The sequence below is a fragment of the Pseudonaja textilis genome, chromosome 2 (assembly GCF_049901715.1).
Source record: "Pseudonaja textilis isolate UNSWEBS1 chromosome 2, rPseTex1.2, whole genome shotgun sequence".
In the NCBI taxonomy this organism is placed as follows: Eukaryota; Metazoa; Chordata; class Lepidosauria; order Squamata; family Elapidae; genus Pseudonaja; species Pseudonaja textilis.
In genome coordinates this window covers 65,557,278-65,574,532 of record NC_141991.1, presented here as the reverse complement: position 1 = coordinate 65,574,532, position 17,255 = coordinate 65,557,278, and the positions used below count along the sequence as shown (strand labels likewise).

At 42.7% G+C, this 17,255-nt stretch overlaps 1 protein-coding gene across 2 annotated transcripts in view; it reads left to right on the top strand.

Annotated features, from left to right (window-relative positions):
* The window catches only part of FAM193B (family with sequence similarity 193 member B), a 37,871-nt gene extending 21,553 nt beyond the window's left edge, over positions 1-16,318 (top strand). The window contains exons 2-10 of one of the 2 annotated variants that reach the window (XM_026726382.2): positions 1,936-2,175; positions 2,652-2,868; positions 3,183-3,383; positions 4,175-4,571; positions 6,789-6,984; positions 7,459-7,695; positions 9,121-10,123; positions 11,805-11,880; positions 15,108-16,318. In XM_026726382.2, coding sequence (XP_026582167.2) covers positions 1,936-2,175; positions 2,652-2,868; positions 3,183-3,383; positions 4,175-4,571; positions 6,789-6,984; positions 7,459-7,695; positions 9,121-10,123; positions 11,805-11,880; positions 15,108-15,204 — 2,664 coding nt within the window. In that variant the 3' untranslated portion in view covers positions 15,205-16,318. The remainder of the gene's footprint in view (positions 1-1,935; positions 2,176-2,651; positions 2,869-3,182; positions 3,384-4,174; positions 4,572-6,788; positions 6,985-7,458; positions 7,696-9,120; positions 10,124-11,804; positions 11,881-15,107) is intronic. The other variant, XM_087924178.1, reaches the window with a different exon arrangement.
* Positions 16,319-17,255: the final 937 nt, after the last annotated feature.

Genomic DNA, 17,255 nt, shown 5'->3' with positions numbered 1-17,255 from the left:
ACCACTGGATGGCATTGTACTTGAAAGATAAAACTTTTCTATAAGGGTTTATAAGGACCTATGATTTTTTCTTTATCTAGGCAGTATTGCTTTGTATTATATAACTAGTGCTTTATTTTTACTTGTCTGTGAAACGTAAGTAAAATAATGTAATGAAAAGTGGTAGTAGTACGTATTAGAAGATCTGTAAGCTAGATCGATTTAAATTTTTTGGGAATAAATACTATATTTATGTACTATATTTATTTTAAAAAATTGCTGCAACATATCTTCAAAATATCCATTATTGTAACTCTCAGAAATACAATAATGGAAGTACATCTTTCTTCTTTCTTTTTTCCTGTTAATTATGTGGGACATTATCTTAAGTTCAGGTAAATATAGGATATTGACTTTCATCAAAATAGCCTCCAATGTTTCATAGACGAGCTTTCATCTAATAGATGAGGCAATTAGGTGTTTTCCAGATGTGTTGGATCTGCTGGGAATTGTGGAAAATTTAGCTTACCTGAGAAAAGCCAGCTTAAATTAGCCTGAGAAATATTTCAGTTGAATACAAAAGAAGTTTACAGCTGCCTTTAGCGCAACATTATTAATGTCTGTAACTCAAGCATTCTTAATGGCAGTACTCCAAAACTTGGGCACCTTATGTCCCTCATAAGCTAGTTTATCTAGGTGAGTAATAGACAACCTGTGCTGAAAAAATTACTTGCCTTCTGGCAAATCAATACAAATAGACTTGTTTATTTGTTTGGCTATTTCGCTTTTTTTCTATTGGTTTTTTTTCTATGATTGATTTTACCATGTATGATGTGATGTTGCCAGATTTTGGTACGATATGAAATTTGTCCCTTGTCGCTTTGATTGGCCATCCCAGCCCCCTGAGCACACCTGTTCCTAAAGATGTTATGAGGAGCACAGACCAGCATGCCTTCTGTCTCTGGCTAATGCATTCTTTGTGCTTTGATTCACCTGGGACTAAGACAGGCCATCTGCTTTCCAAAAGCCATTCAGTGCACAGCCTATTGTCCCAGTATTTTTGCTTAGTGGGAGGCAATAAGACCTGCCCTTAACACTTCATGCTTGTTGCCCTTTCTTCACAGTCCTGAATCCGATCTGTTGCCAAGTTTCCACCCCATGGCTAGGCATTGTGGTATGGGCGGAAGGAAAGGAACAGCAAGGAGAAGATCTCTCTTTCTCTCTCTCTTGTGTGTTGCAGCTGTTCTTCCATCTTCTCTCACACTAAATATCAAGTAGAGTCACTTGTTTGACCTAGGTGGCCATATAAATTGAATGAATTAAAAAATAAAGAAAGAATAAGCTGAGCCCAAGGATCCTTGACATAGCCCTGAAAATATGTGTATGGAGATGGGGGAAGCAGCATGCTAGGTGAGGCAGAAGTTGAAAGGCATTTGAAGAGATATTTTACAAAATGTATTGTTATGTATTGGTCCTTGAAGCATTGAAGTAGTTGCATCCTCCAAAGCGGGCTCTCCAACTTTGGCAACTTTAAGACTTACGGTCTTCAACTCCTAGAATGCTTCAGGCAGACCTGATAGCTGGGGAATTCTGGGAGTCTTAAAAGTTGCCATGGTGGGAGACCTCCTGCTCCAGAAGACTCAGCATAACTTCTTCAAAGGTTTCATAGGTTGCCCAGTCTGTTTGTTTCACCAGCAGATCCAGAATTTCTTGAGTCTGCACCTGCAGGCAGACAATCCAAATAAGCCTTTGAAACAATCACACTTTTAGAAGAAATAACTGCCTCAGGGTTTTGAGGCAGATCGCTCCATTTTCAGACCAATATACAGTATTTTGCAAAGCACTTAGAGCTTAAGCTAGGACCTGTAGCTATGTACCTTGAGAAAAAAAAAACAGCTGTCTGGATGCTTCTTCTGAGCAACATGGCCTGAGTATGTTTTTGTTGTTGTGCTGCAGGTTCTGCCTACTTCCAACCAGTCGGTGCAGACGTGCTGCTTACTCTGCCATCGGGAGCGCAAAGACTGGCTTGGGCCATCCCATAATGGGCTGGTATCCCCAGGTGAGCGGCTGCCCCCAGACTTTGTACCAACATTGGTGCAGAACCTTCTGGGAGAGATGCCCCTGTGGATCTGCCAAAGCTGTCGGCAGAGTGTAGAAGAGGAAGAAAGAAGAGCGGTCCAGGAACAGGCTCTGGCGGTAAGCATTTCAACGTAGAGAAATGTTTGAAGGCCCAGTGGCTCACTCCAGGCAGGTGCCATTGGGTAACAAAGGGTAATATCAATATCAAACCTTAGTCTGGATTTGGGCATTTTCAAGCTCAGTGAACCCAATTCTAATCGCTTTGGGCCAAGGCTGTGAGAGTTGCCAGCTGCGACATGGATAGATGCTTTTTGAACAGTTATAGGCTTTGGGTCTTTTCTTTTGTCACTCTTTCTTTTTTGGTGGTAAGAAAAGAAATACAGTTAAAGGCAAGACTAGACAGGTCTATCTACCCTCACCCTAAAGAGCGTGCCATTTTACACTTTTGTGCAATTACTCTGAAGAGTGCTACTGAGTAGGAAAAATGTTGGTCCAGTGTTATGTTCCCACATAGATTAGTCAGCAGCTTACTTTCCCAAACAAAGGTGATAAATTGGAACGAATGGCTACTTAGCCATCAATTCTCTTCCCAGGTCTCACTGTCACATACAGCCTGTAAGTCACAATCCTGCGGGGCAGGCTCCCACTCCTCTTCGTCTTCATCATCTTCATCCTCGTGCCACGGGAACTCGGGAGACTGGGACCCTAGCTCCTTCCTGTCCGCGCACAAACTCTCGGGGCTCTGGAACTCCCAGCATGCAAATGGGGCAGCTCAAGGGAGCTCCCTTGGGGGAACACCTGTAGTACCAGGTGAGTTCATGTTGGCCCTGAACCAGTGCTTGTTTTATCCCTTATGGTAGTGGAATTCTCCCTCTAGCTTCTTCATGGAGGCTTTTGTCAATTACGGGGATGGATATTGTTTAACTATATTAAGAAAGTGTTTGCATCTGCTGGTCCAGAGAAGGTAAGGTGTCTTCTCTTGGGGCCAAGTAATGCTCATAGGAAAGCTTCTGCTTACTAGGTCTAGAGACCTCTATGATCTTGGACCAGGAAAAGGTTCCACAAGTGGGGAGGTGAGCTAGGGGCCTGGAGAGCAGCCAGCTCCATTTCTGACTCCGTTTCAGGTGACAAGCACCCCGGCCTTCCTCCGGAGTGTGTCAACCAGGCCCCTGCTGTAGGAGGTGGGCTCAAAGCCTGTCCTTACAGCCACGCGCTCACCCCAGCTCCCAGCGGCACCCCAGACTCACCTCTGCCTACCTCACTCGACTTCTGCAAAACGCTTCCCAAGCAGTTCAAGAGCATGTGTCGGAGACCCACCCCGCCAGGTCTGTATATGCAGGGCCTAGGGAAGGCCAACAGACCAAATTGGCAGGGCAGAAAACCCACTGCTATATTGTTGGGCTCCCAACTAAAGGCTCTTTCTTCCTCCTGTGGACTACAAAGAGCCTTCTTCCTTTGGCTGAATTTGGGGCTTTTGTGTGACAGATCCAAGCCAGCCATGGCTGACTTCTTTACCCATCTCTGTGGGTTATTGAATGGGCTTAGAACTTAAACCATCCTTTGAGCCGTGGTGGCACAGTGGTTAGAATGCAGTACTGCAGGCTACTTCTGCTGCCTGCCGGCTGCCTGCAATATGGCAGTTCGATTCTCACCAGGCTCAACGTTGACTCAGCCTTCCATCCTTCCGAGGTGGGTAAAATGAGGACCCAGACTGTTGGGGGCATTATACTGACTCTGTAAACCGCCTAGAGAGAGCTGTAAAAGCATCGTGAAGCGGTATATAAGTTTAAGTGCTATTGCTATTTATTTCCTGTATTGGGTTGGACTTTCTAAAATGTTCTGGGAGGAATGTCACTTGTGGAAATGCCAAGTGTGAGAAGATATATAGTTGGGTTGGGTTGGGTTGGATTTTAATGTGATGTCTAGATATGTAGCCTTAGACCCTTTGAGGTATTACAGAAGGACAATATTTTGTGGGAGGATACAGTAGTTTATGGTGGGGTGTATTTGATGTATCAGCTTAGCGACTCAGGTTATTTTTACCCTCTTCGTAATTCATGGAAATTTCTGCTGGAAGGATTAGACCTAACATTACTTTGTTCCCATCTGGCTGCAGGAGAGGCCTTCCACTCCTCGGAGCACCACCGGCATGTGGACCTCACTGCTCCACCCAACAGCCCCACAGGCCTCCCCTCACAGCCACCGGCACTCCTTCCTGCAAAGCAGATGCCTGCCCACACCGGGCCCTACAGCTCTCCTCCTCATGTTCACTTGAGCTCTTCACCGCAGGCGGCCCCATTTCCTACACCAGCCCTTAGTCCACATGCACCGGCCCCCAAACCAGGAGCAGAGTCCCCTCCTACTGGATCTTGTAAGAGCCCACACTTACCCACTGCCAATGTGCCACTCCTGAAGATTCCACCTCCTGTAGGCTGCACCCATCCCTGCAACGGGCACTGCAGCGGTTCCTTGGGTCCTCCTACTGCATCACATCAGCTACCCAGCACCAACAGGTAATTAAGTGGAGTTCTGATTGCTGTGCACTCCCAATATTATTAATCAGGATTCTTGTAGCATTTCCCTTCATAGTTTGCCTGCTTGCTTTGCTAGATCTGTTGAAAATCATAGCTCTAATTGGTGATACATAGTTTTGGAATATCTGATTTTAGATTGAGAATAATATCCTCATGTATATGGAACGTCATATCTACTTGGTATAAATTAATCCATAAAACATCAGGCAAATTAATGGCATAGTAGGCAGAGTATTAGTCTCTTTCACAAATAAGATTTTATATGTATTTGATAATCTGATCTGCTCCTGTGTTCTTTCTGGCTACCAAAGAGGGGTGTTGAACGCGGGTCAAACTATTGTCTTTTGGACTTGATTGAAACTCTTAAATCAAAATCCTAGCTCTAGCTCGCTTTTATGCCTATTTGTCCCACTGATGACTAAATCCTAATATGTTTCATCAAGCGTTAATGTTGCCATATGGAAGAATATATGACAGAAGTTAAATAATTATGTAGCATTGCTTTTTGCTTTTATTGCTTTTAACTTTTTTACTGACAGCAGTAAAAAAAATGAAAAAGCATCTAAAAATTTGTACCATAAACAAGTAACTCCAGACAATTAGACTACTTTAATCAAAAATCCTTGCCCCAATGTCAACAAAAGAATAATTCACATTATTGACAAAACACATATATCAGAGTCTACTCTACTAATCAGGAGTAGCTTTCTCTTTCCAGCATTGTATAATTTCAGTGTTGATAAATCCCTATGTATAAAGGAATTACGATTTTTGATGCCTTGATAAATTTTAACTACTAGACGAACAGCTAAAAAGAGTATGCGTATTTCTTTATTTAGACAATTTATATGACTGCCCATCTTAAATAATTCTCAGTGCATAACAACTAACACAACAGCAATAAAAGAAAAAAAAACCACAACAAAAATTACAATTAAAATAATTTTTATTTCAGAAGCAGCAGCTGACCTAAGGCAATTTGACAGTTCTGTGAATTTTGACCTTCACTATGGCCAGAATAGAATAGAATAAGCCAAAATTATAATGAATTAATATTCCATCTTCTAACTGTAATCAACCATAAGAAAGAGCAAGACAACCATAACAGTCATTGCTGAATATGTGCTGGGATGCAGTATTCCTGTAGAAAAAAACTCTTCTTGTTGAATTAACCACATTCTTATCAGAAGACAGTCATTTTTCAGTTTTAAAAACAATCTGTCATTGCTTTACTAGAACAGGACATTCAGATCAAAAGATCACATAAATACTATTGGGTCTCTTACACATTTGGGAGCGTCAGATAATTCTTCCAAGTTCTTTATTAAATACAGACTTTCAAAAGCAGTGATATTTCAAGTCCAAATAATAAATTGTTCAAAGCTATCAAGGAGAATTCTGAAATAAATCAAATTCTTAAATTTTATAAAGTTTTAAAACTCCTTTAACAGAGCCACTTTGGTCTAAGATAATCGTGTTTTAAGGAACTGAATATGTCTTCCATTATTCTTAATTAGAGTTGATCTTAATTAAATTCTTGATTTATAAAGGACCCACACTATATTGGTTACCGAATATTTTCCATATATTTCTTACAGCATAAAGTGTAAACTTCCCTTGGGAAGGATCCTAATATTTTTCAAGATTTTGGTAGCTTTAATAATAACTTTTCAACCGATCCCAAGAAAGAATGAAATTTTGAAAAACCTGGTTCCAAGAAGTAATTTAATTAAATAATTAGCCTAAAAGATAAGAATAAAGGATTAGTCTAAAGTTATTCAGGGATAAGAGTAGGCTTGGGTTTTTCCTAATTGTGACATATCACCTAAACTATCATTTCTCAACCTCAGCAAGTCTAAGATTTACAAATTATCTCAAGATAACAAACATCACATTCTGTCCTCCTATTTTCCCCCTGTAACCGTCCTATGAGGTAAGTTGGTCTGGGAAAGAATCTGTGGCCCAAAGATTTGCTCTTTTAGAGGAAGTGCAACCTTGTTTCTCAAACATATTTTCTATTGTAGTCAGACAAACCTTCTACTGACAGTATTTCTTTCTTAACTGGATGTGACTTTATTATGCTGGCATTCATTCAACACATTACAGACCTTAGGCATCATTCTAGCATATCCATTGGAAGTTGAGAATCCAGTGGGTGCCTTTTCTTACCTCCTTTTCCCCCTTTTTCCCTCACAGGGACCCTGCCTGCAAGGGTCATAAGTTCCCAAACGGTACAAGCTGCCATGCACCACAGTCCTGTGAGGCAGATGAGGGGCTTGGGGAGGATGAGGACAGCAGCTCTGAGCGTAGCTCCTGCACCTCATCCTCCACTACCCAGAAAGATGGGAAATTCTGTGACTGCTGCTACTGTGAGTTCTTTGGCCACAACGCGGTAAGTGAAAGCATTGCCAGCAACCATCCCTAATCTATACTGTTAGACTTCACACGAAGCTCGGAAGGAGACCTTCCTGGCAATGGAGGCACTGCATTTCCCCTTCTCGTTCTAGTGCTGGCCTTCCTCAACTTGACTTTACTCTACCTGGACTTGTTCCAAGTTTTGAATTCTGTTACATTTTGTTCTCCATTATTTCAACTGGGGTTTCTTCGACAATGAGGGCAAATGCTTTAGATCAGCGTGTTTCTCAACTTTAAGATGCATGGACATCAATTCCCAGAATTCCCCAATCCACACATCTTAAAGTTGTCAAATTTGAGAAATGTTGGCTTAGAAGGATGAGACTTGCTTAGCAAAAATTTGGGCCAAAGAAGGACAGAGCAGGAAAGATAGGAGTGGTGTCCCTCGGGAATAACGTTGGGGTGGCAACTCAATGTTTGACATCCAACTAACAATCAACTCTGTCCACAGCCTCCAGCTGCTCCAACAAGCCGGAACTATGCTGAGATCCGAGAAAAACTGCGCTCCAGGCTGACCAAGAGGAAAGAGGAACTTCCTCAAAAGCTGGGGCATAGCAGTAGCTCGGGAGAACCAGCTGTAGACCACCGGGACGTGGATGAGCTCCTGGATTACATTAACAGCACTGAGCCGAAACCTCTGAACAGTGCTAAGGCTGCCAAGCGTGCACGCCACAAGCAGAAGAAGAAGGTGGGTTTGGGTCCATGTGAGGAGTGGGTGAAAATGAGCACCCTAGACCTAGCAAAATGACGTAAGAACACTACATAACAGATGGATGTTTATTTATTTAAAAGATTTGTATGGCTCTAGGAACACAGTTCTAGGCAGCTCTCAACAGCAACAAAGCCAAGAAGTAATTAAAGCTTTTGTAGAAACAAAAAAAACCAAAATGCTTCGGAGACAAATGTTCCACAAATGTCCATTTCATCCTACCCTCAGCACCTGGGGAAAGAGCTAGCCCTTTATGGCCTTCCTGAAATCTAAATATATCAGATAAGGGTGGGTTTGGGTAAAGAATTGCCTCGGAAATATAAGCGGTAGTCCCTGAATCTGGGTGTATGGATAGGGAAGTGGTTTGATGAAATGAAATACAGTGGTACCTCGGTGCTCGATGTTAACATAAATTTCAAAAATGTATGACATAATTAGCTGCTAACATTTTAACTTATAAATGGATTGTGAGCCCCCCTCTTTAAAAAAAAAAAAATCTGCAGAAATTTGAAAATACCCTATGGCTTACTCTGAGTTTAGTAGCAGGAGTCTATTAAATATGTGTGTGAGTCTTCCAAAAGTATTGTAGACCCTTTAGGGATTAATCCAAAAGCCTTTTTCTCCATCTGGGTATTCTTGACGCTGAAAATATGAAGGTACATTACACCAAGCCAGACTGTTACGTTCTTCCTGAGGCCTGCCAACCTGAACAGGTGAATGTGAGAGAACAGCACTAAATGCAACTGGCTTGAAGCATGAAAATATTTCCCTACTACCTTTGCATGGAAGATAAAATAGCTTTACTGTCACTTTCCAGTGGAAAGATATAAATAAAGTCCATGCTCTTGCTACAGGATCTGATCTGCCTCCTGTAATATATAAATAAACCAGAAGTTAGAATGAGTTGAGGATTTTTTCCTATGGTTAACTAAGCAAGCACTTCAGCTATTTACACCTTGAACTGGGTCAGGCAGTTTGAAAGTTTATATTTGTTTTTCTGCTCACAACTTTCCTTCTTTCCTGAATATTGCACTGCCATGAGCTGAGCTTAGAGCTAGGGATGTAGGAGTCTTGGGACTTGTATACAGAGGAAAATTGCTGTGGGAAATTGCTGTGGGAAATTGCTGGCAGTGCGTCTCTTCCCTAAGGTTTGTTACTATAGCAGAGACTTTGTATATGCCATCTTATTAGTTTCCAGGGTCAATTCCCTAGTATGCTCTGTGGTTTGTGGCAGCGCTTGCCTAGCTGTGTAAGAGTTGAGTGTGACGGGCTGAAAAGCAGAGGCCAATTCATTAGCCTGGGACTGACTACTACCCTTCATCCCGCCACAGGGCTCCCCTTTCAGTGCCTGTTTGATTTGATGAAGCTATTGGGGGATTCATGCTGCTAATTCTGGTATTGCAGGAGAAGGAAAAGGCCCAGCTGGAGGCTGAGGCTCAGAAGCGTGTGGACCGAAGCCCGCCTACAGGTCAAGATCAGGAACTGCCTGAAGAAAAGCTTCTGGAGTGGCCCCAGCTAGAACTAGAGCGAGTGAACAGCTTCCTGAGCAGCCGGCTACAGGAGATCAAGAACACAATCAAGGATTCCATCCGTGCCAGCTTCAGCGTCTATGATCTCAACTTAGATGTGAATGACTTTCCCAAAAAAGCTGCCGTGCTGGAACAGAAGAACCTTCTCTCCCACCTCAATGGCTCCTCTGAGCTGCAAGAGATTGACCTTGACCTGTCTCCGCTTAGCCTGAATGCGCCCCATAATCATTCGTTACTGAGAAACGAAGTTGGTCCTCGATGGGCGGAAAGCCCTGGAGAGGTAGTACCGCCGCCGGCCTCCGAAAATGGTGTGGTGAAAAGGCTGAATGCTGTACCCAATCTCTCTCGTATGATTTGGGTACAATCACCCAAGCCAACAGACTCTCCCCAAGAGATTGGAGCTAACCATGAATCCAAGGAGGCAGCGCTGGGCCGGGGAGTGGAAGCGCTAGAACAAGTGCCCGTTCTTGGAAAGCAGAGGAAGGGTAAGCGACAGGGCTGCCCGGCCAAGAAGGGGGAAGTTATCTCTTCTAATGATAATTCTGGCTCCAAGGGGATGGGGCAGAAGAATCCCTCCAAGGGCAACCTTTCCGAAGCCCCAAGAGGCAGTAGTCATGCAGAGCAAGGCGATGGTGCCAGAGGGCTGCGACAGAGCCAGGGATGGAGCTGTGGGGGCTCTAAGGCAGACAAAGAGAAGAGCATTGAGGGGAAGAACCGGAGAGGGGAAGGCAGAGGTGATCAGACTGAGCAAGAGCCTGGTCTATCTGGCCCTGGAGACCGGCACCTCCCCCACATAGCCATCCCAGATGATTTGCCTCAACCGAAGGGCAAAGGCAAGAAGAGTAGGAACAAAACGGAGAAAGCAAGCCCTTCCATTGGTGAGTATCAGATATTCTCCATTCTTTTGCTCTGTAACTATTCTTTAGGTAAAAGCCACTTACACTCCAAAGGGTTCTAGAGTTCTAGAACCGCCTGAAATCTGTCCAAACATATATGATCACTGATCACTGTCAGATGTTTGCAAATCAGGGAGGCCACTGAAATAGGAGAGTTGTTAGGTTTCCTCCGGGATGGTATAAACAGTTTTCCACAGTCACATTTTATAGCGCTACAGCAGCCTTTTCCAAGCTGGCATTCTCTGAGATTGATCCCATTGGCAAAGGCAGTTCTTAGGGCCCCTAGAGTGGCCCATGTTACACCACTGCTTCGTGAGCTCCACTGATGGCTGGTTTGCTTTTGGGTGCCATTTAAGGTGTTGGTTTTCACTTTTAAAGCCTTGCATGGCATGAGGCCAGGCTACTTGAGGAACCATCTCACCCCGATGGGACTTGGCCCACCCCACCCGCACCAGCAGAGGGGGCAAATTATGGATCCCGTCGTTTAAGGAATTTCAGCTAGCAGAGTCCAGGAGAACAGCCTTCTCTGCCGTGGCTCCTGCCCTTTGGAATATCTTTCCTCCCGAGGTGAGATTGGCTCCCTCCCTCCTGACTTTTCCTAAGAGGCTGAAGACCTGGCTGTGCCCGATGGCTTGGGGACCCAATGGGGGAGCTTTTCAGTGTAGGTGGCTAACTAAGGAAAAGCTAATCCCCCCCTCACACACACCCGTCCCCGTTGTATCTGGATTTTGCCATCTTGTGCTAAGGATTTCATTTTATCTGCTTTGTTATCTTATATTTGATGAATTTAATTGTTTTTTTTTTCATGTTTTTATTCTGTAAGTACCCCAGAATCATTTGACACGAAATGGGCAGCAAATACATTTCATAATAAAATAAATAAATTCTGGGAAATGCAGTCCCACTGAATCTGCATGATGAAAGATCGGGGATGGCTGGCCTAGAATCTTAGCATGCTTTACAGAAAGGCCTTAACATGGTATTAAGGAGAATTTTACTGAGTCAGGGAAGTAAACTATAAATACTTTTTATGCCTAGTTTACATTGTCATGCAAGATTTTGAGAGGCTGGAATATTTTGGCAGGGGCTGATGTGGCTAACAAAGGAGAGAGGTGTGTAGATAGAGAAAGAATTATTGTGTATGAAAAAAGGAGAGAGAGAACATGAATGCTCAATACAACCCGGAGCTCCCAAAATATACAGGGCCTTCAGTTCCCTCCCAAGCCAGCCATTATGCCCAGTGATTCTGGGATGGGCGTGCAAAGTAACTGGAGGGCCTCTTGCTAAACCCTGCTTTTCATTTTACTCTCATACAGTTGTTGCCTTGCAGTTGTTAGAGTGAAAAATATTATGGATTTATTTAAAGTTGAGAATCACATGAAACTTAGGAGGGCCACAGGGAATTTGTCGTTCACATATTCGTGTTTGCCCAGAAAATTTTCTTTCCACCTCAACCTGCCAAGTGTGTTGCTGCGACACGAGTACAGGATAACTTATAATGAAACTGTGGAAGGCACTTTGTTTTCTTTGTTTAACCTGCAGGATGTGGTCTTCAACACATTTCATACATAAGAAAGCACATGCTGTGCTTCTCAAGGGAAGGAGATCCTCACCGTTGACTTTTCTTTTGAATCACTAACCTTCTTGTGTTGTACATTGCTAGATGACGTGTTCCTGCCCAAAGACTTGGATAGTGTGGAGATGGATGAGACTGACAGAGAAGTGGAATACTTCAAGCGGTAAGATGTTTTACTGTTGTTTTGCACTTCTGGTTGGACGCTAACTGCATTTTGTTGCCTGTATCCATGGCAATGACAATACAGTTGAATCTAATCTAATCTAATGTTGTCCCATTAAAACTGACCTTGGGATCTTTTAACCTCAGCTTCCACATGGGAAGGAGATCAGCGGCATGCAGCTCTAATCCAAATGTCACAACAAATGAATCGGGTTTGTTAAATAAGCCGCAGCTTGTTCAGTGCATACAATATATGAAGCGACAAACCAGAGTTTATAAATCACAGTGCTAGTTTGTTGCCCAACTCTACACCAAACCATATTACGGCTTAACACAATGTTTGAACTCTGTTTATTGCAAGGATGAGATTGGCTCAAAGGCAATGGAAAAAATAATATTCTTTCATATTGCAAAGTATTAATTTGCAAAGAGGTGCTCTGGTACGCACACCAGCCTCTCGGGATCCCTAATTGTAAGCATCATCCATCAGGAAGACGGTTAGGAAGTAGAAGTTCAGATGCACTATGCCGAAAGGAAGAGTTTCCTAGTTATTTTTTTTTCCCTATGAATTTAGTAGCTGATGATCGTTTATTTACTCTCTATTGCTAGTAGTGAAGGAAGCGTTCTTTCAGCCATTTCCAGGGGTGGTTGGAAATGCAGAGCCCAGACAGATCCCACAGCATTCTGGGATATCCACTGTCTCTAATCCAGTTTTTTTTTTTTTAAGTTATCTTAGATGGGCAGTACACCTTGCACCCATTGCCTTGCCGTGTGGGCTAAAAAAAATTCTTCAGGGTAAAGGAAGAGGTTGAGAGAGTTGTAGGCAGGATGAACTTCGATATTATCCAAAGGGCAAATATTAAAAGAAAAAGGACCGATTAGGCACTGGGGGGAGTGGGGGAATGGAAGGCCTATCTGTTGTGGGTTGGGAGAGGCAAAAGGGAATTTGGGGGTGATGGTAGAGATATAGTAGAAGAAGAAAGATCAACTCAATATGTTTTGAGGAACAGAGGGGAAAAAAAGCAGTCAGACGAATGGAAGGAGATGGGGGAGAAAGATGGAAAGAAAACAAAAGGGGGGAAATACGCCCAAACCTGCATCTCTTTATACCAAGACAGAATTCATATACCATGATACATCACCGTGTATTTCATTAGGTTTTCTGATGTGCAATTCCTGCTGTTATGGTTTGCAAAGCATGGCTAATGGGTAGACCAGTAAGCGAGAGATCTTTGGTGCTGTCTGAGCTTGGTTGTTTTCTTACACGTTTCATTACAAAACTAGGTAATCAGTGCTAGTAAGGCTTGAGGGTTGCTCTCAATTGATATTCTTTCAAATCATTCCTATTAAAATGAAACTAGATATTGCAAGTCATCCAAGATAAGAGTGTTGCCTATCTTAGTGTTCTGTTCAGGCACTTTGATAGCTAAATCTTGTAATATAAATGCAAGGTAAATATATTTTTAATAAATAGGAAAGATTGACCGGAATTGCTAATTGAAAGAATCATGTTTCCAGCTCTGGTTAAATTTTGGCCATTTCCTTTGAAGAAACTATAAAATGACACTGAACAATATATACAACATCTTCTGTATTTTATTCCTCTGTTTACCTCCCTATTTATGGTAATCTGTCCCAAAGCTTCCTACTTTCTAAGCCTCTAGTAAGCCATCACTTATTGTGTTTCTGTATGGCAAGCATCACATATTCTTTTCAAATTGGCCCTATTTTTTCCTTCTTTTTAGAGCCTTCAATTTATTAACCCGGAGTTTCCTCCAGTTTTCCTATATACTGCTTCATCTCCACTTTTACTTCTATCACCTACTATCTAAGCGTGTTTATCAAATACAATATGAAAAAAAAAATCAAATCAAATCTTTTGATTTGAAATTCAATACAAGGTAGTCTCACTTGAAGCATTTTAGTACGTTGCCGTAAAACAAAACTTGAAACATATTTAATGTTTCATCCTAGGGAATAAAGGAGACTTGAATAAACTCCTTGTTCCCTCATTTATAGGGTCACAAAAGTATATGGAGTGAGAATCCATGCTAAATGTTATTTGCTATCCATCCATTCAACAGAAAAATTCACCCAGATAGAAGCAATACAGTAGTGAACCATATTTTTTACACTCTGCGAACAGCAATATCTGCAAGATAGAGCCTAGCACAGTGACACCCATGAAGCCATGTCAACATAAACAGTAAATAACACTAAAAGCAAAAACATCTTCCTCTGGATATTGATTTAAAGCTTTTACCTAACACTACCTGTATGCACATTTGTATTTGGCAACCTACCTGAAAAAAGAAAGTACAACAGAAGACACGATAACATTGTTATATTCAAACCCGTGAGCATTGCTTGCCCATAAGTAAAAATTTCCTAGCAGTTAACCATCTTCTCTCTGGCTATTCAGCCATTCAAAATGGCCTCTGATGCAGGTTCAGAACTAAAAGGCTTTGTCCAATGTTGATAAGTCATCAGAGTCTAACAATGTCATTATTGGCTATGTACAAATATTAGTTTTGATGAAGAATGACTGATGGGCAACTGCTGGTGGTTTGGGGGATAAAAGCCAAGAAAGTCTAAGAGGAGGATGTTGATTTTCAGAAAGATTGATTTCTCCACTGAATCAGCATCCAAGTATGAGGGAGCACAGGATCCTATTTGTTAGGCACTACTGTAAAGTAGTGTTAATAGTTGTGAGGTCTGTTGAGATCTGCACATTAATTAATTACAGTAATTGTCTAAGAGAGGCCTGGATCCGTCTACTGTTTTTCCTCTGGCTTTGCTGATGCAGCCTAAATTATTCCTTTCTGCAATATTGAGTACTCTATAAATACCTTGAAAAGAAGCCAGGCATATACAGTACCTCTATCCCAGGTTCTGGGAAAAGCACATGTGCACTTGTCAAGGAGAAGCAATCAAAGTAATATTATCAGTAGGGAACTGAATGAGGGGGGAAATGTCTGAAACAATCAATTTCTCTGATCCACAAATCAGTCTGTGGTCTCAAATTGGTTACTGTTCATAAAATAGCTGTCTAACAAAGTTCCTGGGGTCTCATTCTGTGTCTATAGACAAAGGCATGACTAACGTTTGTGTGTACATATGGGGAAGATAATGAAGTATAGATTTGTATGCCTATACTGTAAAAATAAATGACTACTCCGATCTGGAATTCATCACCCTTTTACATCCCTCCCTCCCCCTGTGTTGCAGGTTTTGCCTGGACTCAGCCAAGCAGACCCGACAAAAAGTGGCTGTGAACTGGACCAATTTCACCCTGAAGAAAACCACTTCGAGTGCAGCTCAGTGAGGTGTGCGGTGCAGCCCTGGTATATCCGCAGGGCCCCACACCTCGCCTTCCCTCTCCCCAAACCCATAGAGAGACATTTGACCTCACTGACCCTCAGCCCTCCCCTTTCCCCCTCCCCATGGGGCTCCCCACCCCTAGCCCATAGGCAGGGCCTGGACAGCCCGTGTCCCTCACCTCTCAGTGTTCGACGTTCGGGGAGATGCTGACTGAGCCGCCCCAAGCCCAGGGGCAGTCTTATTCGGCCAAGGCCCAGCGTGGCACAGGGACCAGGCTGCACCCAATAAAGGACTTTTTAATTTTTTATTTTATTTAAAAAATCCATCTTCTCTGTTGTTTGTTCTGCCTTCACTGGGCCCTTGGTGCCAGGGCGTGGCCCTCTTCATGGCAGGTGTAGCATGATGGAACCCCCTCTGCTCCTGAGCGCTTTCTTACATGTTGCTTCAACACTGTTGAGTTTCATAAGGGCAGGAGGTGCACAAGGAGCTCCCCATACGAAGGAGCAAGAAGTTTCTTCTGCTTTGAGAACTAGATATTCCCTTGCAAAATTGGCAGAGCTTCTGTGTGTGATACAGCCCTTGTCTGTTTCTGTGTGTGATACAGCCCTTGTCCGTTTTCAGAAATTGCACATGTCATTCAATGTGGCTGTGTTAACCTTACTTCTCAGGGAATGTTATTCTCTCAGATCAACACACCGTAAAGTACAGTATTGCTGCTAGGATCCTACTAGTAGTAATAAGAGCTGCAGTTTCATTTCAAACAGGTAGTCCATGGCCTCTGATAGCCAACCAGAGCAATGCTGATAAAGTCTGCAAATTTTAATCTTTTCTCTTATTGTCTTCTCCCCTGCGTCTAATAATCTTTCTGGACAGATATTTCTTCAGCACAGGCAATTCTGTACACTTTCTACGTATGAACAGCACACACCTCTTTGTTTCTTCACAAGCACACACAACAGAATTACCCCCAATTGGCTGCATCAAACATAGTTGTGCTCTTTGCACATGAAGATATATGTGTTACATCCTACAAAGACATATTTATGGAGAGTCCTCATGTAAAATAGACTTACTGAAGAGTAAAACTGCACATCTGCTGTGTCATAGATTATGTATTTAAAATCAAATGTGGAGTGTGACTCCATTCTTTCTTGCTGCACTAAAAGTCCATCATTCCATGACTGTTAACCCTTTTCACGTGTTTGCAAACATGAGCCTCTCTCTAAAGGTTTGGTTCTTGCTGCAGCTGGTCACCCGATTCATCCGATACAGGTGTATTTGATAGTGCTCCTTGTGTATGACTGCAGAAATCTGATTGCTTTTACTGTAGATAATCTTACAATCCCACAGCAGAGCCCTATTATTTTTCAGTTCATGTACTGGTTAAGCTATTGTCATACCAATGATAGTGCATTTGAAAAAAGTGCAAATGCTGGAATTCCTTCCTAGCACAAGTTCTCTCTCCTGCTGTTATTTTACCATGGATCTCTGTTTGGCTTATATATATTTGCACATATTCCCTTAGAGCAGAGCTGCCAAACTACCAGCCCACGGGTCCGATGTGTCACATCCTGGCCACGCCCACACTTGGTTTAGCGAAGGGGAAAGAAGTCCTGATACGTCATGTGATGGCATGAGTTTGACACCCCCGCCTTAGAATCTCTTATATGTTACTTTTTGAGCTCTATTGGACTTAAGTTTGCCCTTGAATATTATACCGAAACACACTGGTTTCACCCTTCTAGCAGTATAATTGGGATTATCATCTCCCCATGCGTGATACTAGCTACTTTACTCTGCCAAGTGTTGCGGGGGATTCCCCCCACCCACTTTTTATCGGTGCATGACTGGGCAATCATTGCTGCCTGCATGATACTGTTTGTCACATATCACTCTCTGTCTCAACAAATGAGTATGGTCCACTGCCGAACTATATTTCTGGAGGTATCCTGCCTCATCCTCCATCTTATGAGATGGATGCCCTTCGTACATCCCAGAAGGTTTGAAATGTATGATATCATTATCGGCAAACTGATCAGATTTTCTGTTTCTTTG